Here is a 25,648-nt window from a genome sequence, read left to right on the forward strand (position 1 = left end):
TAAGAACCCAGCTTCTTTCCTCAGTGGAGTGACTTCTGAACCATTAACACATGATTGCCTTGAAACTATAGAGACTGTCTACTCCAGCAGACCAGATTTGAAAGAAGAACCTCTGGAAGATGCACAAGATTCCTGGTTCATGGATGGAAGCAGCTTTGTCCGACAAGGTACTCGAAAGGCTGGATATGTGGTGACAACAGCAAACAAAATAATTGAATCCAAATCACTACCTGCTGGAATATCAGCTCAAAAGGCTGAAATTATTGCCCTGATGAGGGCCCTGGAGCTGGCAAAAGGGAAAAGGATAAATATATGGATAGATTCCAAATATGCCTTTGGAGTTGTCCATGCTCATGGAGCAATTTGGAAATAATGAGGACTGCTAACTGCACAAGGAAAACAAATCAAGCATGCAGGGGAAATACTTTGCTTATTAAAGGCAATTCAACTGCCAACCAAAGTCGCCATCACGCACTGCCAAGGACACCCGAAGGGTAACACTGAACAGGAAAAAGGTAATAGATTGGCTGACTATGAGGCTAAGCAGGTAGTGGAGAGAATGCAAGAGATTTTAGCCTTAATTACAGATAATAGAAGTAAGAGCCTAGGCGACCAGTAAAATATTGACTATTCTAAGGCTGACAAATTATTAATAGAAGAAATAGGAGGGCGGGTTTCCTCCAGAGGATGGGCCCATTTGAGTGATGGCTGAATTATAATTCCTGCTAAACAGATATGGGGAATTGTTAAAGAGGAACATAATAATAGAACACATTGGGGGGCAGACTCTCCGTATATCTTTTTAAATTGGAAATTAATGGGGAGAAATTTATATACTACACTCTGGCAGGTGGCTCAGTAATGTGAAATACGTTTGAAAAATAATCCTAATACAGGCAACCGGGTACAATTGGGGAATATTGGGAAAGGAAATATACTGGGGGATCATTCATTGGCAAATTGATTTCTTGGAACTTCCAAGAAAAGGAGGGTATAGATACCTATTGGTACTCACAGACACCTTTTCTGGATGGCCAGAAGCGTTTTCTTGTAGAACAAATAAAGCAAGGGAGGTTACTAAAGTACTAGTAAATGAAATAATACCCCGATTTGGGGTACCTATGGTAATTTCATCAGACGGGGGCACACACATTTTTGTGCAGAAGTAGTGCAGCAAGTTAGCAAGCTATTGGGAATCAAATGGCAATTACATACACCTTACAGACCACAAGCCAGTGGACAAGTAGAAAAAATGAATCACATGATAAAACAACAAATAGCCAGAAAGCAAGCCTCTATTGGTACCAAGCGCTACCTATTGCGCTACTCAGAATACGTGTAAAACCTAGAGCTAAAGAAAATTTGAGCCCTTTTGAGATACTCTATGGAAGACCATATCAGGCTAAGTACCATGGGGAGGAGCTGAACCAGTTGGGAGATCCTTACTTACAAAATTATGTTATATCCTTAGGAAAACAATTGGAAGAGATTAATAAAAGTCTTTTGGGAACCAGGGCCAAAGGGTTAGATCATCCGATCCACCCATTTAGCCCTGGAGACTGGGTTTACGTTAAGAATTTTTCAGGTAATCCGCTGGGAGAGAAGTGGAATGGACCTTACCAGGTGTTGCTGACCACCTTCACTGCAATCAAGATTCCAGACTCTAAAGAATTTGCAGATGGAGGTGTCATCCCTTAGTAAAGTTGTGTTGCAAAATCAAATGGCATTAGATTTATTGACTGCCAAAGAAGGGGGCATATACATGATCATTAATACTAGCTGCTGTGCATATAGCAATAAAGATAAGCAGGTAGAAGCAGATCTGAATGCACTTTGGGAAAAAACATAAATATTCCATGATGTATCTCTAGATGACACTTCTTTAGGGTTTTGAGGTTTGTGGGATAAATTGACTTCTTGGCTTCCTCATCTAAGATGGTTAAAACAAATATTCATTGGATTGGTTACTCTAATGGTTTTAGGAATGTTAATTTGTGTGTCTCTTAGGTGTTTTCTTTGGTGTTGTCAAAATTCAGCTGAGACATATGGTAATTGGAAAAGAAAGAAGATTAGACACCAAGTGGATCAGGGAAATATTTTACTCAGGTCCTTGAAAATGATGAATTATTATGAAATTGGCAAACAAGCATAAAACACTTCTATAATAGTCTTCATTTGAGACTTAGTAAATTCTTATATTGAGGACTGTAGCAGGTAAGCTACAAGTCATCAAAAGAAAAGGAAGAATTGATAGAGTTAGAGCTGTTGTGACTGAAACTTGTTGCTTTGAGGGAGTCAGAAAGGCTTCAAGACAAGAAGCGCCTAAACAAAATTTTATGATGACAACATTTGACCTTAGAAAAGCAGATGTACAGAACCATAAAGATAAGGAGCTGCAGAGCAAACACTAAACCAGAACAGGCTATCCCTCAAGGACAGTATATATGTGATCTCAGAACTGAGTTTGTGCGAAAACAAAAGTTAACTAGCGGACACAGGGAGGAAGAGTATATCCTTCATCCAGAGACCCCTGACGACCACCCAGAGACACCAACAGGCACGCGCAAAGCACATTTGCATATGATAATGAGTTCTTGGAAAATTAATTAATATGTATGTATTTTCTTGGAAAACTAATGACTATGTATGTAAAGCTTGTATAAGTTATGCAACTAACCCTGTGCAGGCACACACATCAGGAGGAGTGATCCCCTGTGCGTCCAGTGCTGCAATAAAGGATACCTGCTTAATAGTCATTCAGACTATTGAGTCCCGATTTTGGCTTTTCACGGCATCACAGCTTCAAATAAAATTGATGGCAAAACCTGCATTTGTTGAATTAGTGATATTTGAAGAAGCATGGTGGCTTTGCATGATCAGGCTCAAAGGGTACCGTTTAATGGGTCATACTCTACCTGGAGGCCGGTTATAGGTAGAGTACTGCAGGGGTCTATACTTTCCACAATAAAATGACATTGGGTTGGTCAAGTATGGATGACTATTCTGATTCACCTTCTCCTTCATGTGCCCAGGAATAGCTTCCCAGAGGACTTGCTCCATGATTTTTCCCAGGGCCCACAGTGAGGCTGTCTGGCCTAGTGTTCCCCAGATCCCCCTTCCTGCCATTTGTGAAGATGGGTGCAACATTTGCCTTTCTCCAGTCACCAGGGACCTCCCCTGATCTCCACAACCTTTCAAAGATGATAGGGAATGGCCTTGTAATAATATCAGCCAATTTTCTTAGCACCCTGAGATGCATCTCGTCTCACCCCATGGCTTTGTATAGATTGTGTTTTCTCAAGAGATCCCTGAACTGATCTTTCACCACTACTAGTTGTTCATTTAGGTTACTCAGCACTTGTTAGACTGCATCCAGTTTTGCTCCTTCCCCCCCGCTCCGTCCAGTACAAGGAAGATGTTGCTAAATTGGAGCAAGTTCAGTGGAAGTTCCCAAGTTGGTCAGGGAGGTGGAGCACTTGCCCTATGAGTTGATGCTAAAGGAACTAATCTTGTTGAGCCTGGAGAAGGCTTCAGGGGGAACTAATAGCAGCCCCCTCCCAATACCTGTGAGGAGGTTGTCAAGAACATGGAACCATGCTCTTCACAGCAGTGCGCAGCAGGAGGATGAAAGACAATGGGCATAAGTTGAAATGGGTGGAAGGGGGTCTGACTGAATATAAGGAGTTTTTCACCATGAGGACAATCAAGCAGTGGAACAGGGCCCCAGAGAAGTTGTGCAGTCTCTGTCCTTGAATGTTTTCAAGACCAGCCTGGATAAAGTCCCTGAGCAACCTGTTCTGACCTCAGCTGCCCCTGCTTTGAGCAGGAGGTTGGACCTGAATGATTCTGTGACAACAGCAAAAATGGACAAGACACAAAGTGGTTCCTAACCTTAGCTTCAGAGAAGGTATGTGTTTGCTTGCGTGTGTTTGTACCTACGTGCATGCTCCTCTTATACTCTTCTTGCCATACTGTCATCCATTTTCTTCCTGCTTGTGCATGCATCCTTCCTTCTTATTTCCTTTCCCCTTCCCTATAGTCCCCGAACAGCATCTATTGCCTGCTGTTCCTTCCCCCTTGTCTTCATACGTGGAATCTGTGTGCATGTCCTTTCTCCCTCTTCCCCTCCTCCCTCCTTTCCAGGGTGGTGAATGCGACTCTGGGCATCTAAAAATATGTGTCCACCATATATCAGGTATACATTTTTAGGAAAAGGAAAAAAAAAAGACTTTCTAGGCTTGTTAAAAGGATAATGGTTCCATATTTTTATTAACAGGTTAGCAAAACAAAATCCAATGGATTACAATATTTACATGTTATTTGAAAAATAAAGTAGTGATAAAAGCATGTCAAAATTGTTTCAGGTTTTTTTCCATTTTTGGTAACTACTACAAATACTCAATCCAGGTATTTTAAGACATTTGAAATGAGGCCAATTAAAAAACAAATACAGGCACAAAATTTATACTTTTCCCTCCACTGTGTTTTCTACATGATGCTCCCTCCTGCCTCCAAAAAAAGCAAACCCTCCCCAAACAAAACCAAAAGATCCTGCAAACCAGCAACTGATGAATCTTTAAAAGCAAAACACCATGCTTCTTCAAATAACACTAATTCAACAAATGCAGGTTTTGCCATCAATTTTATTTGAAGCTGTCTAGGGCAACATTTCCTCAGCAGCTTCTTTACCCCCCCAACAAACAAAAAAATACCCCAAGACAAAGACACATGCATTTCTAAAACTAGGTTTTAGTCAAGTATTTCCTTCTTTTTGGAAAGAAATTCTTTGTTCAAAATCAGAACATACCATGGGTACCAGGTCCTGTATTCCTTATTCAGGCAAAATTGCTGTTGAGTTGAGTAGGATTTCCACCAAAGAAAAAGTGCAGGATCAGCCAGCCACAAGGTATGTAGAGTCCTATTCATGCTCCCCTTCATGCCAAAAGCTAAGGAGTAGGGGGAAAAATTAGCAACTCCCATCTTGTATCTAGACTCAATGTAGTATGCAACTATTTCACTTCTGCTTGCAAAAAGATGCAAGAACTGACATCATTCTCTTCCACTATACCAAAACAAAAAAACACACACCCACCCACCCCACAGACTGGGGTGGGGTGGGAAGCAATGACGACAACAATGTTGACAGAAAGTACTGGTGCGAGACAAATACATGCTCATTTGAAAACTGACAGAATAATTATGAAGACTGATGTGTTTGGCCCATAAGCTGCATAGTTGTGCTGTTAGTTTGGTTCTTTAGTTAAAAAAACCTTAATTTTTAAAAATGCTAAACACAGAAATAACAAATTTTATATTCACAGGAACCCTTTTCCCTTCCCCCCTCCCCTCTGGAAAAAAATAACACCACCACTCATTTTGCATGAGAAAGTTAATTGTGTCATTTTTTGCAACAGTTCAAGCTTATAGGAAATAAACATATGGCAAGCAAAACCACACAATCAGTCACATGAAAACTATCCAATAGAAAAATTATAGTTGAATACTAACAAACAGCTTACCTGGAATAAAGGATGGCAATTCACCAACCATTATCTAGAAATTAAAGACTCTCTTGTTATTAATTTTTTGTATTTACTAAAATAATTTTAAAAATCACAGTATTTTAAGAAATAAAATCCACAGTGGGATTTTAAGCACAATTTGTTTTCCTTTCTTTAAAACTTTGTTTCTTCCTCCTTTCACCACCTTGCCCAGCAGTCTCTCTACTTTAATTGTAATGACAACAGGTAGTACTAACAAATGCAGAGGTGTCCCTTTGTTAATTTTGAGGTATTAGGAAACAGGTGGTTGTTTTAAGCAAAGCAGTTTCTGTCTTGCTTTTGTTTTCTTTTCTAAAGCAGTTGCATTCAATCTGGAAAATCATAATGCATTGAAATTAGAAAAACACACCAAAAGTTGCATGTTGAAAAGTTACAGCACCCCCCCAACCATGCTCGTTATGCTTCTGTTTGCAAACAATGCAAGTCTCTGCTGCAAAGCACATTGTGTAATGTAGAGATGCAGGGAGTTGTTTCATTAGTCCAATATGAATGTAACTTCCCATTGTCAAGACCCAGAATAAAAGATGCAGTGATATAATGGAACCACTTATTCCATCATTTAAATAACTTTAATATACACACACATAGGTACCAGTGCTTTGAAAATAGATCATTCATTCCTAAAAGCAGCTTTGTTTCTTCCTTCTGCCCACCCCACCTGCCCATCCCTTCCCATTTCACCACTGTTCAAGTAAGTTTATCAGAATCACACCAAGTTTTTATTCATTTTTGGCCTCTGAGGTCTCTTGGAGAGGTTTGTCAGTAGCTACAACACTGACTGTAGTTTCACTGTTGTGGGACAAGTCCACCACCATTTTCTCAGTGCTTTCCTTTTCTTCTACGCTCAGTGCACTAACAGTCTTTTCCATGTTCTCCTTCAGTTTGCTGTACTCTCTGGTCCCTTGCTTATTTTCATTCAGAGCCCTGAAAATCCAAAGAACAGAAAATGGAAACCTTTACAATCCAAACATGCTTTGGATACAAGGAAATAGGGAGAGTACTTCTCCCAAACAGTTAACAAACCAATAAATCTTATTAAAGTTTGCAACATTTCAAGTCCTTTTATTTAAACAGACAAGAAATAATACTTTCTCTTACCCTTTATCCCTCCACAGCCTAGCTACAATATTACATTCAAATGTCTTCCACATGCCAGTAATCCTGGCTATCTCCTCTTTGAAGAAACTAGCTAGCAAAGACATCTGTTCTATTTAACAGCTCTTTGTCAAGAGAAGGAAAATGAATGTTCCAGAGATGTCGATTATTTCACAGCATGGACTGATATTTATGAGCATGAAAGGAAAAGATCTTTGCTATTAACTTCACTGTGTGCTTTTTTGGGGAGAGAGCACACTTATTGAGATTTTTCCTTCACTTGAAGCCCTTAACACTTATTTGTACATAAGTCTTTGCACTGGAACGCCAAGTTTAGTTGCAAGCATGCTAAAGAGAAATAATAAGGAAGAGACAAAGCCAAAAGAAACCCAGATTCCATATAATTTACTGCTATTTCCATGCTGCTCTACTAGCAAGCAAACATCAACATAGACTCAGTTAATGTTAATTTTGGACCAACAAACTGGTATTCACCTTGAAATGAAGTTTAGGCTTTAGGATTATAGTAAAGAACGTTTATGTGCTACATTTGGATTTGATAACACTAGATTTTAACTCCCAAACAGAGGGAATTTCTGGAATGATCTGTATTCTGGAAACCCTTGGCTGTCTGTAGATAAAAGTTTCTTTCAGTTTGAGGTCTCATCTAGACCTGAAACTGGAAGGGTGTTTGGACATATGGAGTTATTCACGTACAGGTTTAAAAAGAACAGTTACCTTGGATTTCTGGGTTCCTGGGTCAAACAGGACAGACAGAAGCATCTAGTTGAGTAAATACATCTGATAATTGCATCCAACAATGTGTTAGACAGAATTCTTCCCTTGTTAGAATAATCTGTCATATCCCTCTGTTTGCTTTCATTACAGGGGTTTTTTGGGGGGAAGGGAGGAATGGGTGGGGACATGCACAAAGATCAACTGTTACATTTGGCTGTTATGCAAAGGAGTCTGCAAACCAACTTACATGCCATGCCTCAGCACATGTCGTTCCCACTCAAAGCCCTCTGTAAATGATCTGCCACAGAACTCACATGGAAAGCGCTTCTCCAGAGCTCCACTGTCAGGATACATCATGGACTCTGGGAGAGAACAAAATTATCTGCACATTCATGATCATCAGGCCAAGAAGGGACCTTTATGATTATAATCTGATCTTCCCTGCTGTCCTTCAGGGAGGAAAAAATATCCTGAAGAAGCAAAAGTTTATCCTTTAAAAAAGTAGGTATTTCTGAAATTGTCCTCCCTATCCTAAAAATGCAAGGTGTGAAAATTCTATAACCACCACTATCATAAAAGGTCAATTAACTACAATATGGAAATGGGGGGTGGGTGGGGGGACACAGGACTTTCAAAATAATGCAGTGCTTCCCACTTAGACACATACAAGAACAGCCAAGGTTTTGTATTAATACCTAAAAGAAAACTGAGGTTCTCTGAAGTGACCAGGATTTCAAGAAGCTACAGAGCCATCCTGAAAAGTCACAGCACACATTGCAGCTGAAAAATCTTATCCTCCATCTTAAGTCTGTTATCTGTTTGCAGAGATGTTTTATTGTTCCCTGTATTTGAACAAGTGAAGAGATTTTGGGGATTTATGTCAAAACCAACACTGGGAGTTTAGTTTGGAAACAGCTTGAAAGCAAAACCATAAGAGACCACTCAGTTTTGGGCCCCTCAGTACAAGGACATTGAGGTGCTGGAGCATGTCCAAAGAAGGGCAACGAAGCTGGGGAAGGGTCTGGAGAGCAGGTCTTATGAGGAGTGGCTGAGGGAGCTGGGGGTCCCTCAGGCTGCCCAGAGAGGTGGTGGAGTCACCATCCCTGGAGGTATTTAAAAGACGTGTAGACACAGCACTTCAGGGCATGGTTTAGGAAACATGGTATTGATGGGTTGACGGTTGGACTTGATGATCCTAGAGGTCTTTTCCAACCTTAATGACTATGATTTCATATTTCTTAGCATCAGTGATTTACTATGCAGTTAAACAACAACAAAGCAAGGTCCCCTCCTGATATGAGCAACAAAAAGAAAGTCAGTGCCATGGGTTCTATTTACATCTGGATCTGACTCCTACAGTTAATACCATATAAATGGTCCAAATTTATAAATACAGCTGAAACACATTGCTTCTGTACCATGACTAAACCAATACCTACGGAGGGTAGAAATTTTGGAGGCAACAGCTGCTCTTCTGTACAAGAACAAATCCAGAGTACAGTAGACAATAGGAAATTTATTCTAGGACTGTGCAGACATAGCCTATTTTGCTCAAATGAATAGGGAGAATTTATACTTATAATTTCCATTAACAAGCACTACACTAAAAATTCTGCTGTCCCTTCTGAATACATTATATATTCCCACCTACTTTCCCGAGTCCCTGATTAGTTTGGTTTTTTGGACTGTGAATTCAGACTACCTCCCAGAAAGAGTAATCAGGCTGTACACTTACCTGGGGTCTACAAAAGAGGGGTAACGTATTGCATAGATAACTGACTTGCATTTGCTTTTCCTGCATTACACACACAAACACACATGCACACTTATTTTTATCTACTGAAGAAAAAAAACAGAAAAAGATTCAGGTTTCTTTTAAAAGTAAGATATAAAGGTCAGTAGAGACAGACAGTCTGTCTGGGATGCAACTTCTAGCAAGAACAGCTACTCTTTCCCTAGAGTACCCCAGATGAATAACTTAATCTTTTTCCACACGCATCTTCTTCCTTCTAGGTCCAAATATTTTCTTTTGTCCTTTACCATCAACCAGTCATTCCTTTCCTTTCTGTACTGGTTTTGGCTGGGGCTAGAATAAAGTTTTTTTCATAGCAGCCTGTATGGGGCTGCGTTTTGGATTTGTAAACTAAAACAGTGTTGATAACACGGGGTATTTTAGTTATTGCTGAACAGTGCTTACACAGCATCAAGGCCTTCTCTGCTTCTCATACTGCCCTGCCAGCGAGCAGGCTGGGGGTGCACAAGAAGCTGGGAGGGGGCACAGCCAGGACAGGTGACCCAAACTGACCAATGGGATATTCCATACCGTATGATGTCATGCTTAGTAATAAAAGCTTTGGGAAGAAGAAGGAAGGGGAGACATTCGGAGTGATGGCATTTGTCTTCCCAAGTAACTGTTACGCATGATGGAGCCCTGCTTTCCTGGCGATGGCTGAGCCCCTGCCTGCCCGTGGGAAGGAGTGAATGAATTCCTTGTTTTGCTTTGCTTCCGTGTGCAGCTTTTGCTTTCCCTGTTAAACTGTCTTTATCTCAACCCATGAGTTTTCTCACTTTTATCCTTCTGATTCTCTCCCCCATCCCAATGGAGGGGGAGTGAGCAAGCGGCTGCGTGGTCCTTGGTTGCCAGCCAGGGTTAAACCATGACAAGCATACGTCAGTCTTAAGTTGTCAATCTAGGCCACAGCTTGACTCACAGGAAGAAATCCTGGCTATGTCATGGACTTCAGAGTGTTGAGCCAGCATTTCCTTCCAGATACTCAGAGACTGAAGATACACTCTAAGTAAATCCCACCTCCTGGTAACACCATGAAGACCAAAAGCATCCAAGTGGTATAATACATTACAGTTTGGTGCAATTTGAAAGCTGTGACAGCATTTGCTACTGTTAGGGACAATATTTACGCTCATGGGTATAGTCCTATCCTAATAGGGTGAAAATTTTTTTTAATTGGAAGCTGTTTCTGAATATCAAGTAGACGATGATGTTAACATGTGACACTGCACCCAAGCCATGTAGCCATGTCTTCAGCACCTGTGTCAGTTGGACACTTGAAGACCACCACTATAAGGTGCAATATACCATTTTGCAAAAGATAAAGTCAATAGAACTTGGACTTTTATAAAGGTAGATGGCATAAGGACTTTCCATATTTTTATCCACTCTAGTAAAAAGAAAAATTAAAAATTAGAACTGATATTAGCTGAACAGTAGAAAAATTAACAACTGTCACTTCTAAAGGGCAGCTGGGAAAGAACAGTAGTGCAATACAATTTGGGAAATAAGCACGATTTTTAGATCATTCATTTGAACAGTTAAATACAGATTTTTCAGCCAATCACAGATATTAAAGACGACTGCAGGTGAAAAAATAAAATATAAACAAAATTGCTAAAACATTATATCTACCTTGATTACTGATCACACAATGCAGTTATATCTGTTTCTCCCTGCAAATTTAAATCTCCAACCCAGAAGATGGTATTCTTAGGTTTTCATGATAAATATAAAAAAATCTCAAGTACCTTGAAGCCAATTTAAATTATCTTTATTTTTTCTCCCATGGTAGAGTGACGAAGCCAACAAAGCGATACTTGGGGCACTAAAGCAAGCTTCTGGCCAACAGAACCTGGTCCTGATGGGTGACTTCAACTACCCAGACATCTGCTGGAAGAACAATACGGCAGCTTACATGTCATCCACCAAGTTCCTGGAATGCGTAGAGGACTGTTTCCTGATACAAATGTTAGATGTGCCAACCAGGAAGGAGGCGCTGCTGGACTTGCTATTCACAAACTGAGAAAGCCTGCTTTGTAATATCTTGGTTAGTGATAGCCTTGGCTGCAGTGACCACAATATTGTGGAGTTCGGGACCCTGCTGAGCATGCTGAAGGTCAGCTCTAAGACAAAGATTCTGGATTTTAGAAGAGCAAACTTCAGTGCACTCAGGGCTCAATTGGGAGGGATTCAATGGGAGGCTTCCATGGAAGATAAAGGAGCTAGTGAGAGCTGGGAGTTCTTCAAGAACTCTCTATTGGAAGCACAAAGCCAATTTATCCCCTACAAAGGAAAGGGAAGTAAGCGGAGCAAGAGGCCCCCTTGGCTCAGCCATGACCTCCTGGGTCTACTCACATCCAAAAGGGAAGCCTACCAGAAATGCAGAAGTGGAGGATTATCCGCCGAGAGCTACAAGGGCATTGCCAGAGTGTGCAGAGATGCAGTTAGAAAAGCAAAAGCCCAACTCAAATTGAAACTGGCTGTAGATGTGAAAAATAACAAGAAAGGGTTCTTCAGACATGTCAACCACAAGCAGAAAAAGAAGGAAAACATAGGCCCACTGTTAAATGGAAAAGGAGAGTCAGTCACCAATGATGCTGAAAAGGCAGAGGTCCTCAACACCTTCTTCACCTCTGTCTTTACCAGCACTGTAGGGTCCCAGGCTTTGGGAACAAAATTGCCAATTGAACCAAACACCGACCCACCATCGGTGAAGGAAGAGTTACTACAGGAGTTTGACCCCCACAAATCAATGGGCCCTGACACCATCCACCTGAGGGTGTTGAGAGAGCTGGCTGACATCATCGCAAGGCCACTCTCTATAATCTTCGAGAAGTCATGGAGAACGGAGAATGTCCCAGAGGACTGGAGGAAGGCAAGTGTTACCCCTATCTACAAGAAAGGCTCGAGGGAGGATCCGGGTAACTATAGGCCCATCAGTCTTACTTCAGTCCCTGGGAAAGTTATGGAATGAAACCTCCTGGGGGCCATCACAAGTCAATTGAAGCACGTGATTGGGAAAAGCCAACATGGCTTCACTAAAGGCAGATTGTGCTTGACAAACCTGGTGGCCTTCTATGACACAGTGACTTGCCTGGTTGACATGGGGCAAGCAGTGGACATTGTTTACCTGGACTTCTCCAAGGCCTTTGATATGGTCCCCCACAGTCTCCTCCTGAAGAAATTGATGTGTGATGGCCTAGAGAAGTGGTCTGTGCAGTGGGTGGGGAACTGGCTGACAGGCCGCACCCAAAGGGTGGTGGTAAATAGCTCTTTCTCAAACTGGCAAGCTGTCACTAATGGAGTCCCCCAGGGATCGATATTGGGCCCAATGTTATTCAACATCTTTATAAGTGATCTGGACAACGGCATCAAGTGTAGCCTGATGAAGTTTGCTGATGACACCAAGTTGAGTGGGGAAGTAGACACTCCAGAAGGGAGAGCTGCTCTGCAGGAAGATCTGGATAGGCTGGAGGAGTGGGCCAGCAAGAACCTTATGAAGTTCAACAAGGACAAGTGTAAGGTCATGCACCTGGGAAAACATAATCCAGGAGTGCAGCACAGACTGGGATCCACCTGTCTGGAGAGCAGCTCTGTGGAAAGGGACCTGGGGGTCCTGGTGGACAGAAAGCTCAACATGAGCGAACAGTGGCTGCTGTGGCCAAGAAGGCCAACAGGATGCTGGGTTGCATCAAAAAGGGCATCGCCAGCAGAGAGAAAGAAGTCATTATCCCACTCTACTCAGCGCTTGTCAGGCCACACCTGGAGTGCTGTGTGCAGTTCTGGTCCCCTCTATACAAAAAGGATGTGGACAGGCTGGAAGGGGTCCAGAGAAGGGCCACCAAGATGATCAAAGGAACGGGAAGCTGCCATACGAGGATAGGCTGGGAGAGCTGGGTTTGTTCAGCCTTGAGAAAAGGAGGCTCAGAGGGGATCTCATCACCGTGTACCAGTACTTAAGGGGTAGTTACAAAGAAGATGGAGACTCCCTTTTTACAAGGAGTCACATGGAGCGGACACAGGGGATGGGCACAAATTGCTCTCGGGGAGTTTCCGATTGGACACGAGAGGGAAATTTTTCACATTGCGGACAGTCACCATTGGAATGATCTCCCCAGGGAAGGGGTTGACTTGGCCATGTTGGACACCTTCAAGAGTCATCTGGACAGGGTGCTGGGCCATCTTGTTTAGACTCTGCTCTTCCCAGAAAGGTTGGACTAGATGATCCCTGAGGTCCCTTCCAACTTGGGATTCTGTGTGATTCTGTGATATTATAGGGATTTATGAGGCTCAGCTGATAGCATCTTCTTTTTCTCTGTCTGAATACCATGGTTTCCAGGGTCATTTCAGCACCTGTGCTTGTGTGTAGTGCTGATGTAATCCTCACAAAGACAGCATGACTCTTCATCCCTTTTTAGCTGCTGGTCTACCCAAAACATGAATTAATGCCTGCTACAGCTAAAAGTTAGGGGAAGCTGGTCTAGTCAAAGCATTAGGCTCATTCTTTCAGCTCTGAAACTCTTAGGGTCACTGGACAGACACTTGAACAAACTTCCACATGAGGGTGCAAAGTTAATAACATCAAACTTTGGACCATGTGTGAAATCAACATTCTTCCTGCTCCTCTCCTGATTTCTTTTAAGGGCTGCTAACAAAGATTTCATGGAGGGTGCTTTTCAATAAAAATTGTTTCCTATCTAACTCACTCTCTTCCTCATTAAATAAAGATATCACCAGTCACACTCAAAGTGAAGTGTTAATGGCTCCTTCATGTTCTGTAAACTGCTTGTGAATCTAGAAATCAACATTTAAAGGTTTAAAAATACCTGGGGAGACATGTTTTCTTTTGTGAACAACTCTTGAATGAACTTCAGTTTTTCAGAAGGAAAAAGGCAAACATGGCAGCATGCTTTTAGTTATAAGTATATAGAAACTTGGCAGCCTGCACTCAGCATCAGGAGGTTGGATGACCCCTGGAACCTGATGATTAGGCATTACAAGGCTCACTGCAGTTGTTAGTTCAAATCAAGCTCCTTTTACTGTTGAACAAGAATTGCAAAAATATTGCATTCAATTAGTGTGTCCAAAGAAGGGCAATGAAGCTGGTGAAAGGTCTGGAGAGCAGGTCTTATGAGGAGAGGTTGAGGGAGCTGGGGGGGCTTAGCCTGGAGAAGAGGGGGCTGAGGGGAGCCCTTCTCGCTCTCTGCAGCTGCCTGAGAGGGGCTGGAGTGAGGGGGGGGTTGGTCTCTGCTCCCAAGTCACCAGGGACAGGACGAGAGGAAACGGCCTCAAGCTGCGTCAGGGGAGGTTTAGGTTGGAGATGGGGGGAAATGTCTTCCCTGCCAGAGTGGTCAGGCCCTGGCACAGGCTGCCCAGAGAGGTGGGGGAGTCACTGTCTCTGGGGATATTTAAATGACATGTAGACGTGGCACTTTGGGACATGGTTTAGGAGGCCTGGGGGTGCTGGGTTGGAGGTTGGATTTGATGATCCTAGAGATCTTTTCTGACCTTAATGATTCTATGATTGATGAAGTCATGCACTATAGAGCAGATTGTGAGAACACATGGAGTATTCCAGTCAGGACCAACTATTTTCACTGAAATGATTTTAATATTAAAGGCAAAAAACCCCCAAACAAACACAAAACCACACAAACCCCCCTCACAGTCCACTTCACCAAGAACTACCTTTCTTTATCCCTACTCAGCTAACCATCTGAACAATAAACACATGAATAAGACTTACTGAACTCAGTGGGATTATTCATAGATGTGAATTTAGGCACAAATGTAAAGTACACAGTTGGAACAGTGATTTGAAGGTAAGGAATGGAACTACCCTGGCTTCAGAGTTGCTGACTAAAGTGATGGAAAAAGGGTCAACTCTCACAAAGAGGAGAGAAGGAATACTTTGTAAGCACTGGGCAGACAGCGGGCAGACAATAGACCCAAAATAAGCTTGGCCACTGAACTATATCCCTCACTGGTACGTCGACCAGCGAAGTTGAACATGAGTTACCAACACAGAATAATCTGACAGCCCACTAAAATACTCCACTTATGTATTTTTCTAAGTCCTCACAGATGTTATCTGCACAGTCACAGATGTTACCAGTATTTTCTCATAGCATTTTTTCTGGAGCATGATTTGGTTTTCTTAAACAGAAATCTTGTCATAAGCATTAAAACCACAAAATTCCTGCAGGAAATGTCTTGACAAAAAGCTCCATTTTGCCCATATTGACAAGCTTCCATGATTTATGGAATCTGCTGTATAGTCAACAGTTGAGCTTGCTTGATGGAACTGGCAGGGTCCATAGCAGTATCCAGCATAAAAGAAAAAGCAACTATACTGACCTCTCTTTTCAGTCTTGTGGCTTAACTCTTTTTCTTCCTCATCACTGCTGGAGCTCTCTGTTTTCCCCTTCATTTGTTCCAGCTGATCCAAGTTAACTCTTCCAACCAGCTCAAAATTACGACTCACCTTAAAAGAAATGGTTTTGTCAACGATAAACACCATCATCAACTGTTGAAAAAAACAACCCACCAACAAAGCTATAAGCTGAAATGGGAAATTTATCAGGCACCTAGTCAAATTAATACTCATTTCCCTTCAAACACAATTACCTTCACTGTTAATGATTCTTCTTTCCTTTTCTATACTAAATTTCTCCATTTTGCTTCTCAAAATGATCCTATTTTTCTTTGAGAAGCTTCCCTCATTTTGAGATATTGAAAGTAAAAAATCTAAGCAATGCTAAGCACTCTGTTGTATCCCTTCTTTCATGGGAGTGTAAAACCAATAGGATAAGGCATCACTATTGCACACCATCACTGCAGAAAAATCCTTTGTGAATGCTTTATTCAGCTTCATATGTGAAAAGAAGGAACCTTAGTGACCACTTTGACAGACAGAGCCCAAGTCATCAACTGTTCTTATGGACATTTGGGGGTGGGGGGCATCAAATGGGGGAATAACTGCCCTGGTGTGGGTTCTCCATAGACTGGAGTCCCTTCGAGAGTGTCTGCTCCACCATGGCACACCTCCTACTCCTCTGTTGTTTCCCCCCCCCGATTCTCTTCTCCTCTTAGTTTCCTTGTTCTATTCCCACCTACTCTTTCCATAATTTTCTGCCCTTTTTAAAATATGTTTTCACAGAGGCACCACCAGCTTCACTCATGGGCTCAGCTTTGGCTAGCAGTGGATCCATTACTGAGCTGGCTGGAACCATCTCTGTCTGGCACAGGGCAGCCCCTGAGCTCCCTCCACAGAGGCCACCCCTGCAGCTCCCCCCCTCCCTGCTACAAAAACCTCGCCACGCCCACCCAATACAAACATATAACTTAAGCCAGTGCATACTGTGAGAAGAGATCAGGAGCTGCCCTGTGCCAGACAGAGCCCATTCTAGCCGGCTCTGTAATGGACCCACAGCTGGCTAAAGCTGAGCCAATCTGCAAAGCTGGTGGTGCCTCTATGATAATACATTTAAGAAAGGGTAAAACACTGCATGGCAGTGTTAGGAGTGAATAAAAAAACAGGGATGTTTTAGCTGTTGCTGAGCATAAGTAACCGTTACACGTGATGGAGCCCGGCTTTCCTGGGGATGGCTGAACACCTGCCTGCCCATGGGAAGGAGGGAATGAATTCTTTATTTTGCTTTGCTTGCGCACGCAGCTTTTGCTTTACCTATTAAACTATCTTTATCTCAACCCATGAGTTTTTGCACTTTTATCCTTCCAAATCTCTCCCCATCTCACTGGAGGGGGAGTGAGCAAGTGGCTGTGTGGGGCTGAGCTGCCCACTAGGGTTAACCCACAACACTCCCCTGTCCTGTTTGAGGAGGGGGAGTGAGAGTGACTGGGTGGGCCTCTCCCTACCAGCCAAGATCAACCTACCACACAGTGGCATATCAGCAAATAGCAAGCTACCCTAAATACAGCAGTGTGCTAGTATCATGTTCATAGAACTGACAGCTGTGTTGACATGCTCTGACTTAAGTTACCTGTTAGATTTAAGCAAAGGCAGCCATATGCATGGTGCTTACTGAGACTCAGCTCATGCACAAAAACTGTTTAAGATGCAGTAAGCCAATCATGTACTTGAGCCCAGAGAGTGGGCACAAAATTAGCCAGATAACATTTAGAAATGGTTAACGAAAGATAGGGGGGAAATAACCCTTACTACTGGGAGTAATCACTTCAGGGTTTTATTGGCGAGAAAGGAGACCCAAGCAGAGGGAAAATCTTCCCAGCCTGATGCTCAGAGGGGTGGGGAATAGTGTTTCTTGGCTCTCCTAGGCCCTTTGCTGTGGTCACTGGGAGATGTGTAACATCTCAGATACCAGTTAAACTGTAGAAAGATTCTCAAGTAGCAATAAGGGTCAATAAAGGGAGACAAGCATACTAAGCCAACATAAGTTCACAGTGTTATTTTTTAAAATGCAGTCAGTTTTGCTGGTACTTTTGACACTCATTTTGTCAAATTGTTTTGGGGGGATGGGGCTGAAATGTTTAGTCAACAAAGTGTGAACAAGTTTTTAGTGAGAGTCAGGCAGCTCAGCTCCTGATAGTTGGATTCAATGAGTTCCCTCCCCACAAACTGACAAAAAAAAACCCTCTGTAAACATGCCTCAGTTCTAGAATTTTGCTACTCTCACAGCAACACAGCTGAGAACTACAGAAAACCAAAGCAGACAGAAGTCTGTGGAAAGCTTTCTAATGACTTTTCCAAGTATGGATCAAATCTGCACTCAGAAGGTTCCACACAAGCACCAAAGCAGCAAATATAACAAGCTCCTATCTTTCCCTTGTTAAATGTAAACTGGAATGTACTGCCTTGTGTTATTAAAATATGCATGGCATGTCACTTTGCTCAAGTTGCCAGAGCAATCTTATGCTTTTGGAAGCTCCTGTGTCCTAGTGTGTCTGAATCATACAGCTTTAATGTTGCTTCATAACTTAAAAAAAACCCCACACCTTACAATATATACAAATGCTTTTTTTTCTGAAAAAATACAGAACTTGAGAGAAATTGAAGTCCAGCACAGGGCCCTTCTCCAAATTTTGGAAGAAAAATGCAGGCTGGCTATTCAGAGTGGACATGCAAATAAACTAGATATAGCATTTGCAGGTAGATTGTTACAAATTAAATCCCTTTGGATGTTACCTTGTGCTCATCTCGAAGATGAGTGTCCAGCTCCTCTGTGTGTTTGGTCTCATAGTAGCAGAGTTGACATTTGTAAGGTGTAAGTTCATTGTGCTTCTCTATGTGTTGCTGCAAACTCTCACCACTGGAGCAGGTAAAGGTACACTTATCACAGCGGAAAACAACTCCCTGCAAGTATTTTGACAGTTTGGAACGGCAAACTTCAATGGGAACAACCCGCTCTTCTGTGGGGAGAGGGGAATGTTTATTAAGTTTTAAGAAATAAAAACCATCAGGCAATGTGTCAACAGCTTATAACATACCACCCACACAAGAAACAAGATCTGCTATTTGTGTATGCAATCCATCTACTGAGCTAAAACTGGACCAACAAAGAAATACAAGCAAATTCCCTTTCTATACAGACAGGGTTAATTCAACATGACTATAATTGCAAGTGTCCTTGCAAATGTAACCACTCATTAGGTGAACAGGATGGGAAGAAGAGATTTGGGGCAGATAAGAGTGTTGGGGCAGATTTGTGAGACAGAGTAGCAGAGCCTAGGAATATAAAAGCAGACATAAATCAGTCAGACCAAGCTCCATTCTGGTTCAATACATGACAGAAGCTAGTAAAAGGTGCTAGAACTGTAATAAACAGAGAGCAAGTAGGGTGATTCCCAATACATCACCCTCCCAGCTTCTGATGATCAGAGCTGATATTCTCACCATCACATTTAATGCTACTCACTGGGGGAATGAGAGGTTGTGTGCAGCAGTATCTTCTCCTGAAGGCGGCTGTGCAGAGATCAGCCAGGGGCAGAAACACTCAGTACACCCTCAGCTTTTTAATAGTTAAGATTCAAATTCCACACATACTTAAATTCATGATTCCCACAATTCTGATTATGCTACAAGCATGTATTGAAAACGCTCTCACTGAGTTATTAAACTCTCTACTTCCTCTCATGCAAACACTCTTTTAATAGGGCAGCACAATTAATTTCAGTCTTTCTATAGAGCCAGAATCCTGATGTGTGCAGCATTCATCCACTGTGGTTCTCTGAGCTGTGCATGCAGGGGAAATCTCAAATTTGACCTTTCAGCAGAGGGTCACCAGAAGATCTTCACTACAGCTTTTGTTACTCAGTTGTCCTTTGAAGTAGAGCACTGTGCTGGTTTTGGCTGAGAAGGGGTTAATTCTCCTCACCGTGGGGGTTGGGTACCTTTCCAGCTTCCCGCGCTCTGCCACATGCTCTGCCACATCGGCAGGAGGCTGGGAGGGGCAGGGCCACAGCCAAGACAGCTGACCCCAACTGGCCAATGGCATGTTCATTCCATACCATGTGACACCATGACCAGTATATTAAGGGGGGCAGTTGCAGCTTGGGAAGGGGCAGTGTTTGGTTGGTGGGTGGTGAGTTGCTGTGTTGTGTGTGGTTTGTTTTGGTGGTTCATTCCCCTTCCTCCCCTCCTGCCGGGCTTCGCGCCTCTCGTTGTTTTCCTTTCCATTGCATTTTTGTTGGGTTTTTCTTAATTATTTTAATTATTAAACTGTTCTTATCTCAACCCACGAGCTTTACCCTTCTGATTCTCTCCCCCATTCCGATGGTGGAGGAGTGAGCGAGCGGCTGGGTGGGGCTGAGCTGCCAGCTAAACCACGACAAGCACTGAAATGTAGTACTATTATGAACTGTAGATTAAAGGGAGAGTTTGATCATCCTTGTGAAGATCATCATTAATGATATCTTCAAACAAACATAATCCCAGGCCTGATCCTTAGAGGGTAAACACAAAGGGTAGGGAACCTGTGTGCATTGACACATCTCTTATAATTTCTGTAGGGAGGCAAGAGCTACAGAATTCAAACATTTGTCTTTGGCCAATGCATATTCCCCCACTGCTCATGAACCTAATTTTCCACAACCCATCTAAATATCTCACCCTCCTCAGTTTGTTCTCCTCCCTATCCTCCCCTTTTTTTGAACATGGAAGTTTTCCTACCTCAGAACTTTTTCTTTGTGCACTTTAAAAGTGGAAGTTTTCCCCAAAGCTATATCTGAGTGAGACCCTGAAAACCTGTGGTTCCTCTCCAGCTAAAGAAGTTGTTGCAAAAAAATGCTAAGATGTGTCCATTCAGGGTCAAGTGGGAAAAGGGACAGTGGTGCACATGCTCTAAGGTCTAATAGGAGTTAAAGCTATGATTTTGAATGCATAACAAGAATATTTTAAAAGGTATTTACAGATCTGTGCAGTTGAATTCACTGAAATAAGGTAACTCTTTTTTAAAAGTGAAAAAATTTCCAACAAAAAGTTTTTAAAAGAGAAACACTATTTAAAGCATTTGAAAATTAAATTTTTCTCTAGCACATGAAACATATTTTAAAAATCATTAAAGCAGGGGATGGCATCAAAGGCTTTATCCACCACTTTGGAGAAATACACTATCATAATTCATATGAGTAATCCCCACCATATCACAACAATCTCCCCCCCCCCGCCAAATCACAGGCAACACAACATAGACTGACTTCCCAGCCTGATCTTGGACTTGCCTTATCACCATGGACTTGCTTGGCAATCACTGGATCTGGTTCTGACCTGTGGTTTAACTTCCTGGCTTAATGTTGGCTCTGTATCATCACTGCAAATTTACCTGATGATCTGGAATCTTGGTAGAATCTGGCCATCATCTCTGGGCTTGCCTTGCTTAGGTACTGTGGGGCTGGGTTCTGGCCAGCAAGGGTCCACCTGTACTGTTCATGTTATTCTTCTCTAGTCCCTGGACCCTGGGGAGCAGCTGGCCCTTGCTGCTCCATGACAGCAATGACTTAAAACTTAAATGTGCATGTACCCATGTCAGTGAACTTTATCCAAACAATTAACTTAAAATTGCAGTGTCATTTGAATTTAAAACATCATATTTAGCAAGGTGATGCTCTAATAATCTCTGACCACTTTAATAGCTGTCTCTCATCACACCCACACCCCCCCATATTTGGCTACTCATTTATACACTTATTGTATATGAGCAACTGGCAAAGTTGCAACAAATGGCGAGTCCTATCCAGAAATTGTGAAACTTCGCTTTGGCTTCTGTACACAAATTTCATTAAAGTTTAGCAGTGCCCATAAAGGCTGCCTACCATGTATGAACTGTAAAAAGATGACATGCTGTGGAACAGTTTAGCAAAATGACTAAGGGGACCTCTGCCCCATCCCCTCCCCCCCCCCCATCATCGCTGAAGAAATTTAATCACTGCTTTAGACTGAAACATTTGGGCTATTTGTAATACAGATCTGAGATTAAATAGAAAAGCAATTAATGCACTAACTATTTATAGTATGCAAAGTCAAAGGCGGCATATGTTTTGCTCACAACATGGAAAAAAAAGCATTAACGCTCTAAAGCCCTTATATATGAAAGTTTACTATTACAGAGAAACATGACAATTATATGAAATGGAAGAACAGAACAACTATTTATACCAAGAAACTAAAAAACAAATGCCTTGAGGATTATAAACAAGGAGCCCTACTATTGATCTTGGCGGGTTGCAGTGCTGGAAAAATATCAAGGCATTTCATGATGGGATAATTTGCTGGAAAGGTTAATAAAAACTAATTACGCTGCCTGGACTAAATGAAAGGCCAACAGCTCTGCTGGGCATGGAGCAGGAGTTCAGTCTCCATTACAGAACTTTCAAGAGCTCACAAAATTTGCCTGTTATGAAGGCCAAGAGGAACTCAAGAGCTAAATCTCTTCTCATTGTTTGCCTGTTAAAGTAGCTACTGACTTTGCAATTTCCATACTCACTGCTTCAGCCCACAAAGGATGAATTGTGCTTGACCAACCTGACTGTCTTCTACGATGAATCAACTTGCTCAGTGGATAAGAGAACAACTGTGGACAGCATCTACCTTGATTTTTAGCATGGTCTTTGACATGGTCTCTGACATGGTCTCCAACAACACCCTTGCTGACAAGCTGGCAAGATTTGGACTGGAAAGATGGACCACGAGATGGGTAGAAAACTGGCTAAACTGAGCCATTAGCTACCACCTTTTGAGGTAAGAAAAGTCAGGCTGGCAGCTAGTCATGAGTGGAGTTCCTCAGAGGTTGATTCTGGGTCTGGTACTATTCAATATCTTTATAAATTATCTGTTTGACAGTATTGAATACACCCTCACTAAGCTTGCAGATGACACCAAACTGAGGCAGAAGGAAGAGCAACCTTACAGAGACCTTGACTGGCTGGAAGACTGGGCCAACAAGAATTGATTGAGTTTTAACAAAGATAAATGTCAAGTCCTGCACCTGGAACAGAATAGTCCCAAGCAGAGCTGGGGTCTAACTGGCTGGGATGGACCTCTGCTATAAAGTACCTGGGGATCCTGATGGGCAGCAAGCTGAATATGAGACAGCAGTATGCCCTGGTGACAATGAAGTCAAACCAGTCCCTAAAAGGTAGTTATAGAGAAGATGGAGGTACTCCCTTCATAAGGATGTGTGGTGACAGGATAAGAGGCAATGGGCACAAGTTGCTTCAGGGGCAATTCCATCTGGATATAAGAAAATTATTCACCATGAAAACAATTAAACATTGGAATAGGTTATCCAGAGAAGTGGACTCTCCCTTGCTGGAAATATTCAAGACTTGGCTTGACAGGGCCCTGGATAACCTAATCTAAGGTCCTGCTTCCAACAGATGGTTGGACCAGTTGATCTCCAGAAGTCACTTCCAATGTAGACTTTTCTATGATTCTATGAATTAAAGTTAAAACACTCAGAAGAACTGATTGAGCAGAGTAGGTGACACATGACAGAAGGCGCTCAGTGGCAAACTGACAACATCCTGCTGGCTATAACACTTAATAATGTTGTAGCTCAGTAAGAATCAACTTCTGTAGCTATTCACTAAGAGGCAAATAGTCTTCATTTCAACTGCATGCTGCCAAATCAGGGACTTGGGATGCCACCATTTTGAAAGCTAGAATGTAATTTAAATATCTATAACTGTTTTCTTGCTTTGCTGAGGGATTTTTGCATAGGAGAGAAGATAATACAGAAAATGGATCAAAACCTTCAATCCTCTGACTTTATACAATGTACTGCTTCCTCTACCTAGAGAATAAATGTGCTTAGACCATAGCTTGAGACTGTCCTTGTTTTATCAATCCAAATGGCTACAAGGAAGGAAGGCTATCTGAGACTGTGCAACATCCCTCAGTCCTGTCTGCACAGCAGCACCTTCTTTCTATGCACATTAAACCCTGTCAAAATCCTCTGCTTTAGCCACCACAATTAATCTGGATATATACACCAGAAAGAAAAATTTTAAGAAAGGACCTTAATTCCTTTATAGTCTGGGTGCTGCATGCCTGAAAAAAAACTTGCCCTTCCCTCAGGTGCCTATAAAACTCTTTAAAGGCTAAGTTTTCATTTGCCTTTATTCTGTTTTACCTCCTCCAACACTCTAGTGAGTGTGTAATCACATCCCTTCCCACTACAGTTTTGTTTCAGCAGCACAAGGGCTCAAGGGTGCTTTGTGCAACTGAAACTACAGCTATACAAAAGAATAGATCTGGTGCCACATATTCAGGGGGTAACCACCCCTGCTTCCTAGCATTTGATCAGAAACAGCTCTCTGCAGCCAGCACAGCTGTTTGAACCCATGAAGTGTTACTCTACTGTTGCATCTTGGCATTCTTAGCATTGTCTACTTTTGCTGGAAGTTTGCCTAACTAGATCTCCCTCTCTCTGTTTATTTGCATTTGAACTGTCAGACCTTCTCCACTCGATCTTGGGCATAGCCACAAGCCAGAGAACACTATCTCACAAGATGTGATTAAGACAGCATTTGGAGCCCCAGGGTTTGTGTTCCCTACCCAGCCCCACTGCCTTCCAAACCCACCTTTTCTCAAGGGGAAGTAATCCTGGAGCATGCCCTAAAGCTGGACAAAATACAACACTATGATACCTTCAAGGACAAGCTTGTACTTAAGTAAAAGCACCTCTTGAACCTTTGCACTTACTAAGACAGCTTCGTTATACGCCTTTTAGGTCCTCGAACAGTCCTTAGCCTGTTTCTCAAATGCTCCTTCAAAATTGCCTTTACAGCAGAAAGAAGTTTGAGTTATATACATCTACTTCATTGCCTTGGTACAGGAAGGACTCTAAATAACCAGCATTGAAAAGTGGTTTGCTACAAGGGATTACGACAGTGGTTGCAACACCAGAAGCTCCTCCAAGAAAAAGATGGCATGTGAAATGTGTTTGCTCACTGGGAATACAATACTCAAAAACTCTGCCCAACCTGCAAGCAGGCAGAGTACTATCCCAACACACAGGTTTGAATTTTAGGAGCCAACAGACCTACAAGCATTAAGTGTGATAGCTGTGGGTAGGTGTACTGGGTTTGGCTGGGATGTAGTTAATTTTCTTCATAGTACCTTGTATGGGGCTATGTTTTGGATTTGTGATTAAAACAGTGCTGATAATGCAGGGATGTTTTAGCTGTTGCTGAGCAGGGCTCACACAGAGTCAAGGCCTTTTCTGCTTCTCACCCCACCCCACCAGCAAGTAGGCTGAGGGTGCACAAGAAGCTGGGAGGGGACACAGCTGGGACAGGTGACCCCAACTGACCAAAAGGATATGCCATACCATATGACGTTGTGTTCAGCAATAAAGGCTTTGGGAAGAAGGAAGGGGGTGACATTTGGAGTGATGGTGTTTGTCTTCCCAAGTAACCGTTACACGTGATGGAGCCCTGCTTTCCTGGAGATGGCTGAACACCTGCCTGCCCGTGGGAAGGAGTGAATGAATTCCTTGGTTCGCTTTGCTTGCATGTGCAGCTTTTGCTTTACCTAGTAAACCATTTTTATCTCGACCCACGAGTTTTCTCACTTTTATCCTTCTGATTCTTTCCCCCATCTCACTGGAGGGGGAGTGAGCGAGCAGCTGTGTGGGATTTAGCTGCCCACCAGGGTTAACCCATAACAGCAGGAATCTCAGCTCAGAATGCCACAAAAGATGCCTTTTCTGAGCTTGCCTGTAGTTAATAGAATAGGAATCCCTAATCCTGCTTTTAGCTGGATTAAAAGAAAAAAAATGGGGGGGATTCTTAAAGAAAAAATTAAACTTTCTAATTTTTGTCTTGTTCCTAAGAATGGGTGAGGAAGATGTTATGAAGAGAGAAATTTCAAGCAAGCAGTCAAGGGATATTTTCAAGCCTCTAGAGTTAATTGATACATCCTACCATAGTATTTATGATAGCAAGCACTTTAGAAACACATACATAGGAAACAGCCTTGGTC

General features: G+C 42.4%; 2 protein-coding genes across 16 annotated transcripts in view; one reads left to right on the forward strand and one right to left on the reverse strand.

The window, feature by feature from the left end:
* Positions 1-13,926, forward strand: part of DYM (dymeclin) — an 88,997-nt gene extending 75,071 nt beyond the window's left edge. For 6 of the 9 annotated variants that reach the window (XR_012657808.1, XR_012657803.1, XR_012657804.1 and 3 more), the window contains 2 exons: positions 72-167; positions 1,586-2,577. Coding sequence is in view for 2 of the 9 variants with exons in the window: in XM_075077536.1 (XP_074933637.1) it covers positions 10,979-11,209 (231 nt within the window). In the remaining 7 variants the exon portion in view is untranslated. Of the gene's footprint in view, positions 1-71; positions 168-1,585; positions 2,829-10,978 lie in introns of those variants that run through there. The other 3 variants (XM_075077547.1, XM_075077536.1, XM_075077539.1) reach the window with 3 other exon arrangements.
* Positions 4,239-25,648, reverse strand: part of LOC142049645 (zinc finger protein 462-like) — a 141,230-nt gene continuing 119,820 nt past the window's right edge. For all 7 annotated transcript variants that reach the window (XM_075077528.1, XM_075077527.1, XM_075077532.1 and 4 more), the window contains 4 exons: positions 18,353-18,576; positions 15,544-15,670; positions 7,642-7,756; positions 4,239-6,485 (listed from right to left, as the gene is read on the reverse strand). In XM_075077528.1, the coding sequence (XP_074933629.1) occupies positions 6,281-6,485; positions 7,642-7,756; positions 15,544-15,670; positions 18,353-18,576 (671 nt within the window). In that variant the 3' untranslated portion in view covers positions 4,239-6,280. The remainder of the gene's footprint in view (positions 6,486-7,641; positions 7,757-15,543; positions 15,671-18,352; positions 18,577-25,648) is intronic.

The sequence above is a fragment of the Phalacrocorax aristotelis genome, chromosome W (assembly GCF_949628215.1).
Source record: "Phalacrocorax aristotelis chromosome W, bGulAri2.1, whole genome shotgun sequence".
NCBI lineage: Eukaryota > Metazoa > Chordata > Aves > Suliformes > Phalacrocoracidae > Phalacrocorax > Phalacrocorax aristotelis.